Source organism: Oncorhynchus keta, chromosome 3 (genome assembly GCF_023373465.1).
Source record: "Oncorhynchus keta strain PuntledgeMale-10-30-2019 chromosome 3, Oket_V2, whole genome shotgun sequence".
NCBI classification, from domain to species: domain Eukaryota; kingdom Metazoa; phylum Chordata; class Actinopteri; order Salmoniformes; family Salmonidae; genus Oncorhynchus; species Oncorhynchus keta.
Genome location: NC_068423.1, coordinates 16237208 through 16252151, shown reverse-complemented (window position 1 = coordinate 16252151; position 14944 = coordinate 16237208). Strand labels below are relative to the sequence as shown.

Below are 14944 nucleotides of genomic sequence, written 5' to 3'. Positions count from 1 at the left end.
GTTGAACAGACATACAACGTTTGATGCGTGTTGGCATTCAGACTACTACGACATGACATGAACTCCTTGTGAGACTGATACAACACTTTAAAACTGCCCAACATCAGCCTATTCATCTCCAGGGGAAACAAAAATATCAAGAACAGACGTTACTTTCTTCAAATCCGCTGTCTTACTTGATTAGTTGACCATAAACTTTGCACTATTTCTGGTAGCACCCTGATATCACAAAGACTGATATAGAAGTTGCTTTGCTCTATTTCCAGTTTATCTATGCCCGCACGTACGGTACAGTTGATCCATATATGGGCTCAAAAGGTAGTGGCAAGTAGAGCAATATTTCATAGATAATTCACAACATCTCTAGCATCAGGAAACAGAATGTTCAGAACTCCTTTATGCTCTGATGATTACTTTAGCCACATTCCCTCCCCCAGACCACATACCCAACTGTGCGTATGAAGATAGGCTTCTAAGTAAACATACATCCTTGGGTAAGGGAAAATGTGATACAGATGTATGATGTTGTTGAGAGACTGTCTGTTTACCTTTAACTGGTATCTCTGGTGGTATCTCTGACTGGGCTTTGCTTCGTTTCCTCCTGTACCTCCTCTGCTTTTTGGGCAGAGCAGGAGACACACTGACTAGACTGGTCACCGTCTCCCCTGAACTGCAGACAGCAGACAGGCATGTTTACAGCAGAATTAGAGCAGTGAAATGTAAGTAGCCATCGCGGTCATGGATGAAAAGAGTCTGTGTGTACCATAATGGCTAAAGTACAGTATAAGTCATAGTTACTTGAGTTTGAATGATGAAACTTACCTGTTCTGTAGACTCTTGACCAAATGGTAGTTGTCTATGAGGCAATGAGACAAAACATAAGCGCATGAGGGGCAAAAGAACATTCTGCCGTGTCATCAACAGCATGCCTTGGCTTTACATATCAGAGTCCATTATCTTTAAATGATCTGGTAATATGGCCCAGATGAGGGCTTTCAGTGTTGGATGGGAAGGAGCAGGGATAGAGTGTTTACTCACCTTTTAACTTCTTCTTCCTCTGAACATATTGGCAGGTCACCGCCACGGTGAACATGCACATGCACACCAGTCCCACAGAGCAGATCAGCACAGCGCACAGGTACACGTCTGAAACACACAAACCCGACCAGATTAGTCACAGTCATAATATCGTACAGCCCTGAAGACTCATGTTTCAGTTGTTAGTCACTTATGCAGAAATATCTTTGTCATTTATGACCTATTTATTGTTGTTGCGCTATTTTAGTCATGTACAATGCAGAGAACCAGAGAGCCACGTTCTTACCTTCAAACAGGCTCCACAGACTCTCCTTGGCCGTGGTCGCTGGTAGGACATGCACTGAAAGGAAACCAGGGAAAGTCCACGATCATCAGTGTGTCAACCGTCCTGCCTGATTATACATTTGCAATACATCTAATTGTACGTGGCTCGGCGTAGCACGACAGCATTGAGGTTATCCTCTCCTCTGAATCCTCTTCCTGAATCACTGGCTAGTGGTAGCTAACACCCACCGAGTCGTCCTGAAATACCCTAAACCGCGAGCAGCTGACAGCAGCCTCTCTCACACATAGCAGCCATCCTTCGCTTAGCTAGCCACCAGATCTCCAGGGTTACTGGGCTGAAGCCTGGCTGTGTGTCTGGGTGTGCTGCACGTTAGCCTGTCCACAGGGTTTAAACTGGGTCTGTTCCATCCAAGATCATTGGGACTACCACGTTGAAGTTGAAATGCAAAATGGTCAAGGTAAGGATTAAGGTTAGGGTTAGGTAAGGGTTATGGTTAAGGTTAAGGTTAAGGTTAAGGTTAAGGTTAGCGTCAGGTTTGGAGTAGGGATGTTCCAAGGAACCCGGATAGCACTGACCCTTACGCTGGGGTTACCTCTAGAGTATTTCCCTTGATGCTAAACCAGCAGCACTTGCTTTGTCTGTGCCGATCATAATTATGGCCTACATTCAACTATTTTGAAACATTAGTCTGAGGTAGATGACAGCGAGCTATGAGTCTTGGCTCAGTATTTACTGTAGTTGTGTTTGCCATGTACTTTTTTTGCCACACATTTTTCTTTACTGTAAATTCTATAGCTTGTTCCTATCTAGGTGAATTTACACTCGATCATGTGTTCTTGGTTCCCAAGACTGATTGATGAGTCCCGGATATACTTGATAGTGGCCTTCAGAAATCAGTATCGTGGTGCAGAAGACTCTTCTTTGCCATGAATCATATAGTATGACTTCAATAGGACATTATGAATATGCACTGAGCCAAAAGGCCAGCTGCACATTCTGGAATACTATGAATCATCTGAATCTGCAGCACTGCTTGGAGCCAAAGAAATGTCTCTCACTGTTCAATTGATTCCATTCATATGTGCTCCCCCTTTATTTTTGATAGGAAGTCTCTCATTATATCCTCACACAGTGACGGTACACAGATTGAATGAATAGCATCCCTAAGACAGATTTGCATTCTGGGATAAATACTGTCTTCAGCAATCAATAGACCAACTTTGGGCTACGTCAGAGTATTCATCAAATGTAAAGAAGGAAAAAAAAGAAATTAATACCAGTATGCAGTGATGATCCATACAAAAGTCCTCATCACAAAAACCTTCAAAACATCCTTCCCTTTAACATCCTCTTTCTTCACTTTTCACCATCTTCTTTGCATCACCCTCTTTCACCGTGTGAGACCCCGAGCGTGCGCTGACCAAGTGGTAAGTGTCGTCACCGACATTTTCAAACTCTCCCTGTCTGAGTCTGTAATACCAACATGTTTCAAGCAGACCACCATAGTGCCTGTCCCCAAGAACATTAAGGTAACCTGCCAAAATGACTATCGACCCGTAGCACTCACGTCTGTAGCCATGAAATGCTTTGAAACCCTGGTCATGGCTCACATCAACACCATTATCCCAGAAACCCTAGACTCACTCCAATTTGCATACCGCACCAACAGATAGACAGATGATGCAATCTCTATTGCACTCCACACTGCCCTTTCACACCTGCACAAAAGGAACACCTATGTGAGAATGCGATTCATTGACTACAGCTCAGCGTTCAGCATCATAGTGGCCTCAAAGCTCATCAGTAAACTAAGGACCCTGGGCTAAACACCTCCCTCTGCAACTTGATCCTGGACTTCCTGACGGGCCGCCCCCAGGTTGTAAGGGTAGGTAACAACATATCCAACACGCTGATCCTCAACACGGGGGCCCCTCAAGGGTGCGTGCTCAGTCCCCTCATGTCCTCCCTGTTCACTCATGACTGTACGGCCAGGCACGATTCCAACACCATCATTAAGTTAGCTGATGACACAACAGTGATAGGCCTAATCACCGACAACAACGAGACAGCCTAAAGGGAGGAGGTCAGAGACCTGACCGTGTGGTGCAAGGACAACAACCTCTCCCTCAAAGTGATCAAGACAAAGGAGATGATCGTGGACTACAGGAAAAGGAGGACAGAGCACACCCCCATTGTCATCAACGGGGCTGTATTTGAGCAGGTTGAGAGCTTCAAGTTCCTTGGTGTCCACATCACCAACAAACTATTATGGTCCAAGCACACCAAGATTTTGTCGTGAAGAGGGCATGACAAAAGCTATTCCCCCTCTGGAGACTGAAAATATTTGGCATGGGTCCTCAGATCCTCAAAAGATTTTACAGCTGCACCATCGAGAGCATCCTGCATGGTATGGTAACTGCTCTGCCTCCGACCGCAAGGCACTACAGAAGGTAATGCGTACGGCCCAGTGCATCACCGGGGCCAAGCTTCCAGCCACCCAGGACCTCTATACCAGGCGGTGTCAGAGGAAGGCCCTAAAAATGATCAAAGACTCCAGCTACCCTAGTCATTTACTGTTCTCTCTGTTTCCGCACGGCAAGCAGTACCGGAGTGCCAAGTCTAGGTCCAAGAGGCTTCTAAACAGCTTCTACCCCCAAACCATAAGACTCCTGAACAGCTAATCAAATGGCTACCCAGACTATTTGGACCCCTCCCAAATAGTGAGCAATATGTTTGGAACATGAAATCGCAAGAAAATCACAGTATCAAATTGCAACAGATGTAGAATAGGGAGAATCGGGAGAATCACAATACATATTGTTTCGGCACCTACATTTTGTGGTCCCTGGCAATTCCCAGCCCTAACATGAGCCAAACGAGCTATAGAAAAGGATCTAATTCGATAGCACCTTTGGCGACATTTCAAACTAGCTGTGGAGTGAAACAATCTGTTGACGTGCCCTTGAGCAAGGCACATAACTCTAATTGCTCCTCTTTCAATAAGAGTGTCTGTAAATGCAAAATGAGTGTGTTTATACATTACTATGCAGTTCTAGGCAACCAACTTTGGGCAGTCTCATACTACAACTATCTCTTGTTCTCTCACTGTCGAGTTCACTCACTTCTAGCCACAATTGTATATGTGTATAATATGCAGGGAAAATCCTGGGTATAGCCAAAGTCAAAATGTGTTTGGTGGTGATGGTGCCAGTGTTCCCTTACCTCGGCTGTTCCGCCAGTCTGTCTGCTTGGGCTCAGACAGGACAGTCAAATGTCACAGCCGGCACAAATGATTTCATGGAAAAAACTGGTTAAGTTTCAATTTACTCAAAGTAATAGCTTAGAAAGAAAGGATGCATCTGCTTAGCTGCATCTGCTTTGCTACATCTACTTACATCTACTACATCTGCTTTGCTACATCCACTTTGCTACATCTGCTTTGTTATATCTACTTTACTACATCTGCTGTGCTACATCTGCTTTGTTACATCTGCTGTGCTACATCTGCTTTGTTATATCTACTTTACTACATCTGCTTTGCTACATCTACTTTGCTACATCTGCTTTGTTATGTCTACTTTACTACATCTGCTGTGCTACATCTGCTTTGTTACATCTGCTGTGCTACATCTGCTTTGTTATATCTACTTTACTACATCTGCTTTGCTACATCTACTTTGCTACATCTGCTTTGTTATATCTACTTTACTACATCTGCTGTGCTACATCTGCTTTGTTACATCTGCTGTGCTACATCTGCTTTGTTATATCTACTTTACTACATCTGCTTTGCTACATCTACTTTACTACATCTACTTTGTTATATCTATTTTACTACATCTGCTTTGTTACATCTGCTTTGCTACATCTGCTTTGTTATATCTACTTTACTACATCTACTTTGTTATATCTACTTTACTACATCTACTTTGTTATACATACGTTACTACATCTGCTTTGTTATATCTACTTTACTACACCTGCTTTGTTATATCTACTTTACTACATCTGCTTTGTTATATCTACTTTACTAGATCTACTTTGTTATATCTACTTTACTACATCTGCTTTGTTATATATACTTTACTACATCTGCTTTGTTATATCTACTTTACTACATCTACTTTGTGATATCTACTTTACTACATCTACTTTGTTATATCTACTTTACTACATCTGCTTTGTCATATCTACTTTACTACATCTGCTTTGTTATATCTACTTTACTACATCTACTTTGTTATATCTACTTTACTACATATGCTTTGTTATATCTACTTTACTACATCTGCTTTGTTATATCTACTTTACTACATCTACTTTGTTATATCTACTTTACTACATCTGCTTTGTTATATCTACTTTACTACATCTACTTTGTTATATCTACTTTACTACATCTGCTTTGTTATATCTACTTTACTACATCTACTTTGTTATATCTACTTTACTACATCTGCTTTGTCATATCTACTTTACTACATCTGCTTTGTTATATCTACTTTACTACATCTACTTTGTTATATCTACTTTACTACATATGCTTTGTTATATCTACTTTACTACATCTGCTTTGTTATATCTACTTTACTACATCTACTTTGTTATATCTACTTTACTACATCTGCTTTGTTATATCTACTTTACTACATCTGCTTTGTTATATCTACTTTACTACATCTACTTTGTTATATCTACTTTACTACATATGCTTTGTTATATCTACTTTACTACATCTGCTTTGTTATATCTACTTTACTACATCTACTTTGTTATATCTACTTTACTACATCTGCTTTGTTATATCTACTTTACTACATCTGCTTTGTTATATCTACTTTGCTACATCTGCTTTGCTACATTTGCTTTGCTACATCTGCTTTGTTATATCTACTTTACTACATCTGCTTTGCTACATCTACTTTACTACATCTGCTTTGTTATATCTATTTTACTACATCTGCTTTGCTACATCTGCTTTGCTACATCTGCTTTGTTATATCTATTTTACTACATCTGCTTTGTTATATCTATTTTACTACATCTGCTTTGTTATATCTACTTTACTACATCTGCTTTGTTATATCTACTTTACTACATCTGCTTTGCTACATCTGCTTTGCTACATCTGCTTTGTTTTTCTACTTTACTACATCTGCTGTGCTACATCTGCTGTAATACATCTGCTTTCCTATATCTGCTGTGCTACATCTGCTGTGCTATATCTGCTGTGCTACATCTGCTGTGCTACATCTGCTGAGCTACAGTGTATATTGCTTAGATTCTTTCACAGAATGTTGTGCATCGAACTGGCAGAACAGAAGGGCTGACATCAGCTTTAGAGAAGACAAGATACTCTCTCATGAAGCATCGCTATCAAGTATCACTTCTTTTCAAGCTTGTTCAAACCATGGAACTCCTTACCACAATGAAAACATGACCTTTACACATGACACAATCTCTTCCTTCTCATGATCGATGAAACACGAAACTAGGTCAGCCAGTTCTGGTTCCAGCTATCATTAGCACTGTACTCCTGCTTCTACAACTACTACTTCTGATGTTTCCACTGTACTACACTACTACTGCTACTGCAACTACTAATCATTTTGCTACTACAACTACTAATATTACTACACTACTGCTACTCCTACTACCAATACTACTACTCCTGCTACTATTACTACTACTACTACACTACTACTGCTGCTGCTACCACTACCCCACTACTGCTGCTACTACCAATACTACTACCACCACTGTTACTATTACTACCTATACTACTACTACTACACTACTACTGCTACTGCTACTGCTACTACTACTACTACTACTACTACTACTACTACTACTACTACTACTACACTACTAATGCTACTACTACTACTACACTACTACTGCTGCTACAACTAATACTACTACTCCTGCTACTGTTGCTACTACTACTACTATTATTATTACTAATACTACTACTATTATTACCAATACTACTAATACTACAACAACAACTACTACACTACTACTGCTACTGCTACTGCTACTACTACTGCTACACTACTACTGCTACTGCTACTGCTACTACTACTACTACTACTAGCACTGATAATAACACTACTGCTGCTGCTACTGCTACTGCTACTGCTACTGCTACTGCTACTGCTACTATTACTACTACTACTGCTACTACAGCTACTACTAATACTGCAACTACTACTACTGCTTCTGCTACTGCTACTACTACTTCTGCTGCTACTGCTACTACTACTACTACCTCTGCTACTGATACTGCTACTACATTACTACTGCTGCTACTGATATTACTACTACTACTACACTACTACTGCTACTTATACTGATACTACTACTACACTTCTACTGCTGCTACTACTAATACACTACTATTGCTACTACTACTACAGTACTACTGCTATTGCTGCTACTACTACTGCTACTACTACTTCTGCTACTGCTACTGCTACTGCTACTGCTACTGCTATTGCTACTACTGATACTACTACTACTGCTACTGCCACTGCTACTGCTACTACTGATGCTGCTACTACTACTACTACTACTACTTCTAATAACAACATTGTACTACTATTACTACTACTACATTTACATTTACATTTAAGTCATTTAGCAGACGCTCTTATCCAGAGCGACTTACAAATTGGTGTATTCACCTTATGACATCCAGTAGAATAGTCACTTTACAATAGTGCATCGAAATCTTAAAGGGGGGGGTGAGAAGGATTACTTATCCTATCCTATGTATTCCTTAAAGAGGTGGGGTTTCAGGTGTCTCCGGAAGGTGGTGATTGACTCCGCTGTCCTGGCGTCGTGAGGGAGTTTGTTCCACCATTGGGGGGCCAGAGCAGCGAACAGTTTTGACTGGGCTGAGCGGGAACTGTACTTCCTCAGTGGTAGGGAGGCGAGCAGGCCAGAGGTGGATGAACGCAGTGCCCTTGTTTGGGTGTAGGGCCTGATCAGAGCCTGGAGGTACTGAGGTGCCGTTCCCCTCACAGCTCCGTAGGCAAGCACCATACTACTACTTGTACTGTTGCTACTACTACTACTACTAATAATACCACTGTACTACTACTATTACTACTAATCAAATCAAGTCAAATTGTATTAGTCACATGTGCCGAATACATCCTTACAGTGAAATTCTTACTTACGAGCCCTAACGAACAATGCAGTTAAAAAAATACAAAAATCAACAAGAATAAGAATAAGAAATAAAAGTAACAAGTAATTAAAGAGCAGCAGTAAAATAACAATAGAAAGACTATATACAGGGGGGTACCGGTACAGAGTCAATATGTGGGGGTACCGGTTAGTTAATATGTACATGTAGGTAGAGTTACTAAAGTGACTATGCATAGATGATAACAACAGAGAGTAGCAGCGGTGTAAAAGATGGGTGGGGGGGAGGGGGCAATGCAAATAGTCTGGGTAGTCATTTGATTAGATGTTCAGGAGTCTTATGGCTTGGGGGTAGAAGCTGTTTAGAAGCCCCTTGGACCTAGACGTGGCACTCCGGTACGACTTGCCGTGTGGTAGAAGAGAGAGCAGTCTATGACTAGGGTGGCTGGAGTCTTTGGCCATTTTTAGGGCCTTCCTCTGACACTGCCTGGTATAGAGGTCCTGGATGGCAGGAAGCTTGGCCCCAGTGATGCACTGGGCTGTGCGCACTACCCTCTGTAGTGCCTTGTGGTCAAACTGTTCTCAACCTGCTCCACTACAGCCCTGTCGATGAGAATGGGGCCATGCTCGGTCCTCTTTTTCCTGTAGTCCATCACGTTGAGGGAGAGGTTGTTGTCCTGGCACCACATGGCCAGGTCTCTGACCTCCTCCCTATAGGCTGTCTCGTCATTGTCGGTGATCAGGCCTATCACTGATCCAGCTGCAGAGGGAGGTGTTTAGTCCCAGGGTCCTTAGCTTAATGATGAGCTTTGAGGGTACTATGGTGTTGAACGCTGAGCTGTAGTCAATGAATAGCATTCTCACATAGGTGTTCCTTTTGTCCAGGTGAAAAAGGGCAGTGTGGGTGCAATAGAGATTACATCAGATGTGGACCTGTTAGGGTGGTAATGCAAATTGGAGTGGGTCTAGGGTTTCTGGGATAATGATGTTGATGTGAGCCATGACCAGCCTTTCAAAGCATTTCATGGCTACAGACGTGAGTGCTACAGGTGGGTAGTCATTTAGGCAGGTCACCTTAGTGTGCATGGGCACATGGACTATGGTGGTCTGCTTGAAACATGTTGGTATTACAGACTCAGACAAGGCGAGGTTGAAAATGTCAGTGAAACGCTCCTTGAAAGCGGCAGCTCTAGCCTTTAGCTCAGTGCGGATGTTGCCTGTAATCCATGGCTTCTGGTTGGGGTATGTACATACAGTCACTGTGGGGATGATGTCATCGATGCACTTATTGATGAAGCCAATGACTGATGTGGTATACTCCTGTGCTACCAAAACAGTCCTGTAGCTTAGCATCTGCTTCATCTGAACACTTTTCTTATTGATCGAGTCACTGGTGCTTAATGCTTTAATTTTTGCATGGTAGCAGGAATCAGGAGGATAGAATTATGGTCAGTTTTGCCAAATGGAGGGTGAGGGTGAGTTTTGTATGCGTCTTTGTGTGTGGAGTAAAGGTGGTCCAGAGTTTTTTCCCTCTGGTTGTACATTTAACATGCTGATATAAATTTGGTAAGATGGATTTAAGTTTCCCTGCATTAAAGTCCCCGGCTACTAGGAGCGTCGCCTCTCGGTGAGCGTTTTCCTGTTTGCTTATGAGTGCAGTCTTAGTGCCAGCATCAGTCTGTGCTGGTATGTAGACAGCTACGAAAAACACAGATTAAAATTATCTTGGTAGATATTGTGGTCTACAGCTTATCATGAGATACTCTCGAGCAAAACCTTGAGACTTCCTTAGATATCGTGCACCAGCTGTTATTTACAAAAAGACATAGTCCGTTGCCCCTTGCCTTACCAGGCATGGCTGTTCTATCCTGCCGATAAAGCATATAACCATACAGCTGTATGTTGATAATGTCGTCGTTCAGCCACGAGTCCGTGAAGCATAAGTTGCAGTTTTGAATGTCCCGTTGGTAGTTTAATCTTCCGCGCAGGTCATCGATTTGATTTTCCAAAGATTGCACGTTTGCTAGCAGAATGGAAGGAAGTGGGGGTTTATTCGATCGCCTAAAAATTCTCAGAAGGCAGCCCGCCCTCTGGCCCCTTTTTCTCCGACCTTCTCTTCACGCAAATGTAGGGGAAAAAAGGATTCAGCCAGTCCATGGTGAGTAATCGCAGTTCTCATGTGCAGAAGTTATTTTCGGTCATAAGAGACTGTAGCAGCAACATTATGTGCAAAATAAGTTGAAAACTAGGTTACAAACAATGCAAAGAAAAAAAATAAACAATTGGTCAGGAATACGTAAAACGTCAGCCTTGTTCTCCGGCGCTGTCTTAAAACTGCTACTACTGCTGCGACTTACAACTGCTACTGCTATTGCTATTACTCCTGCTACTGCTACTACTAATATTACTACTGCTACTACTACTACTACTACTACTACTACTACTACTACTACTACTACTACTACTACTACTACTACTAATATTTCCACTGTACTACACTACTACTTCTACTACAACTAATACTACTACTAATACTACTGCTACTACTTGCACTGACTTTGCTGATAGCTACTTTATTGAGAAAAAATGTACTTACTATGCCTGAGATATATGGTTGTCCCACCTAGTTATCTTAAGATGAATGCACTAACTGTAAGTGACTCTGGATAAGAGCGTCTGCTAAATAACTAAAATATCAATGTAAATGTACTTCTACTACTGCTTCCACCACTGCTACTACTGCTACTACTAATACCACTGTACTACTACTACTACTACTATTACTGCTATTATTACTACTACTACTAATACCACTGTACTACTACTAATACCACTGAACTACTAGTACTACTACTATTACTGCTATTATTACTACTACTACTAATACCACTGTACGACTACTAATACCACTGTACTACTACTATTACTACTTATACCACTGTACTACTACTACTACTACTACTACTACTACTACTACTGCTACTACTACTACTACTACCACCACCAACTGCATAATTTATATTCTACTGCACCACAGACAGTGCTACACCTAAAGCCATAGTTACCTCTAAGCTCGGTGGCGGCCGTACAGTTTGTTGATGCCTTCCATCGGTTCTGGTGCTTCTTGAACTCCTGTACCCGGCATATGTAGAGTCCACGGTCCTCCGCTGAGATGTTCATAATGAGCAGGTCGAAAATCTTCCCCTGCTTGACCACTGTCAGCTTCAACTTAGGCCAGGGGAAGCTCTTGGTATAGTCCCCATAGAACCTGGCCTTTCTCATGTTGACCCTAGCAATGAGGAACTCTTTGTCGCTTGAAGAACGTTCCGGCAGGAATGTCCATTTGACTACGGGCAGGCTGCTGGAGCGACGTCTCTGGGACACCTGGCAGGTCAGGGTGACGTTCTCACCCTCCTGGGCCACCGTAAACGGGGAGGGGGTGACAGTGATGTTGATGGCCTGGCACACTTCTGAAATATATAGTACACAAAGGGTATGTACAGTAAATAAACACAGAGTAGACAAAACATAAGGAACACTGGCTCTTTCCATGACATGGACTGACCAGGTGAATCCAGGTGAAAGCTATGATCCCTTATTGATGTCACCTTCAATTCCACTTCAATTAGTGTAGATCAAGGGGATGGGATAGGTTAAAGAAGGATGTTTAAGCCTTGAGACAACTGAGACATGGATTGCGTATGTGTGCCATTCAGAGCCTTTGAATGGGATATAGTCGTTGGATCCAGGCACACCCGTTTGAGCTGGGTTTGTCACACTCAACAGTTTCCCGTGTGTATCAAGAATGGTCCACCACCCAAGGGACATCCAGCCAACTTGACACAACTGTGGGAAGAATTGGAGTCAACATGGTCCAGCATCCCTGTGGAACGCTTTCGACACCTTGTAGAGTTCATGCCCCGACGAATTGAAGCTGTTCTGAAGGCAAAAGGTGGTGCAACTCAATATTAGGAAGGTGTTCCCAATGATCTCTTTCCTACTGTGTTAATGTTTGTTGATGACACATCTGAAAGTGGTGTTTGGCTCAAGTGCAAGCATATGTCCATTTTAAGTGGACCAGACTTTATGGCCTGTTTCATGACAAAAGCAGCATCTGTTTTTTTCAAGTAATTTCACAACTTTCCATTTGCAGTAAGCATATTTCTATGACACACAAAGCCATCAAGCCACTAAGAAGGGAACTATTCATCTCTAGATAAAATCTATAATTTGCTAGATATATTTATTTAGCTAAAGTATTAAGCTGCATCTTATGAAAAAGTCAGACAAACCAGAGTAAATTTAGTTTTTAATAAAGATGAGGGAAAACACATTATTTACTGATTCAAATGCATGTCATGTGGAATGTGTTTTCTAACACTTACTAATTTCACAAAAGTTTTCCCAATCTTTTATTATGACATTCTCTCTCTCTCTTTCTCTTGCTTTCTCTCTCTCTCTCTCTCTCTCTCTCTCTCTCTCTCTCTCTCTCTCTCTCTCTCTCTCTCTCTCTCTCTCTCTCTCTCTCTCTCTCTCTCTCTCCCTCCATCAACACATAACTCTTCAAGGTATTGCCAAATTTCATATCATGACCTAAAAACACTATTTTCCATTTTAACCAAGTTAACTAAATATAAAAGTTGCTTACCTCCAATGAACGCTTTAGTCAGGAGAACTATGACCACAGAAGAGATCTTCATTTTCCAGACCAGCAGTCTCCATAAAAAACAGTTAAATGTCTCCCGAAGTAAAGAGCCTCAGCTCAGGATTCCCTTTTCTTTTTTCTGTATTCGTGTGTAATACGAAATGGGGCTCACTCTGTTTCTGCTCAGAACCACCCTCCTCCCCCCAGGCTCACAACCCCACCCACCTCACTCCTCTGCTTGGCAGAAAGTGGGAAATGCAATTTCCTGTGTAGGAGGAAGGAAGGTTGTGCTATAGCTTTGACGCAGACTCGATCAGACTTCCAGCTGTGGACTACAGCAGAGAAAACAGACACTTTTGGCTAGATTTTTATTACACACACACACACACACACACACACACACACACACACACACACACACACACACACACACACACACACACACACACACACACACACACACACACACACACACACACACACACACACACACACACACACACACACACACACACAGTCTCCGACTGTGTAACTGGAGCCCACAGACAAAGTTTGTACAGGAGTTTGTGAGAGCAACTCTGTTTCCTCTCTTTATAGACACACTAGAGTTTAGAACAAACGTTCAGACATTCACTCTTCTTGAAATAAAACGTGACTGCATTCATGGATCCATTTTCTTAGAGCTAGTGAGACTTACAGTTGAAGTCGAAAGTTTACATACACCTTTGCCAAATACATTTAAAGTCTGTTTTTCACAATTCCTGACTTTTAATCGTAGTAAATATTCCCTGTCTTAGGTCAGTTAGGAGCACCACTATATTTTAAGAATGTGAAATGTCAGAATAATAGTAGAGAGAATTATTTCTTTCAGCTTTTATTTCTTTCATCACATTCTCAGTGGGACAGAAGTTTACATACACTCATAGTATTTGGTAGCATTGCCTTTAACTTGTTTAAGTTGGGTCAAATGTTTCGGGCAGCGTTCCACAAGCTTCCCACAATAAGTTGGGTGAATTTTGGCCCATTCCTCCTGATAGAGCTGGTGTAACTGAGTCAGGTTTGTAGGCCTCCTTGCTCGCACACGCTTTTCAGTTCTGCGCACAAATGTTCTATAGGATTGAGGTCAGGGCTTTGTGATGGCCACTCCAATACCTTGACTTTGTTGTCCTTAAGCCATTTTGCCACAACTTTGGAAGCATGCTTGGGGTCATTGTCCATTTGGAAGACCCATTTGCGACCAACTGATGTCTTGAGATGTTGCTTCAATATATCCACATAATTGTCCTTCCTCATGAAGCCATCTATTTTGTGAAGTGCACCAGTCCCTCCTGCAGCAAAGCACCACCACAACATGATGCTGCCACCCCTGTGCTTCACGGTTGGGATGGTGTTCTTCAGCTTGCAAGCCTCCCCCTTTTCCTCCAAACATAACAATGGTCATTATGGCCAAACAGTTCTATTTTTGTTTCATCAGACCAGAGGACATTTCTCCAAAAAGTATGATCTTTGTCCCCATGTGCAGTTGCAAACCGTAGTCTGGCTTTTTTATGGCAGTTTTGGAGCAGTGGCTTCTTCCTTGCTGAGCCGATTTTCAGTTTATGTCAATATAGGAATATTTTTACTGTGGATATAGATATTTTTGTACCTGTTTCCTCCAGCATCTTCACAAGGTCCTTTGCTGTTGTTCTGGGTGTCACGACTTCCGCCAAGGTAGGCTCTCCTGCCCGTTCGGGCTGTGCTCGGCGGTCGTCGTCACCGTCCTATTAGCCACTACCGATCCCTTTTCGGTTATCTGTTGGTTTTGTCTGATTGTTTTCACCTGT

General features: G+C 42.1%; 1 protein-coding gene across 3 annotated transcripts in view; it reads right to left on the bottom strand.

Annotated features, from left to right (window-relative positions):
• Positions 1 to 13343, bottom strand: part of LOC118367657 (V-set and transmembrane domain-containing protein 4-like) — a 15439-nt gene extending 2096 nt beyond the window's left edge. The window contains exons 1-6 of one of the 3 annotated variants that reach the window (XM_035751256.2): positions 13125 to 13343; positions 11542 to 11946; positions 1325 to 1378; positions 1039 to 1146; positions 823 to 856; positions 549 to 670 (exon numbers count right to left, since the gene is read on the bottom strand). In XM_035751256.2, coding sequence (XP_035607149.2) covers positions 549 to 670; positions 823 to 856; positions 1039 to 1146; positions 1325 to 1378; positions 11542 to 11946; positions 13125 to 13176 — 775 coding nt within the window. In that variant the 5' untranslated portion in view covers positions 13177 to 13343. The remainder of the gene's footprint in view (positions 1 to 548; positions 671 to 822; positions 857 to 1038; positions 1147 to 1324; positions 1379 to 11541; positions 11947 to 13124) is intronic. The other 2 variants (XM_035751260.2, XM_035751264.2) reach the window with 2 other exon arrangements.
• Positions 13344 to 14944: the final 1601 nt, after the last annotated feature.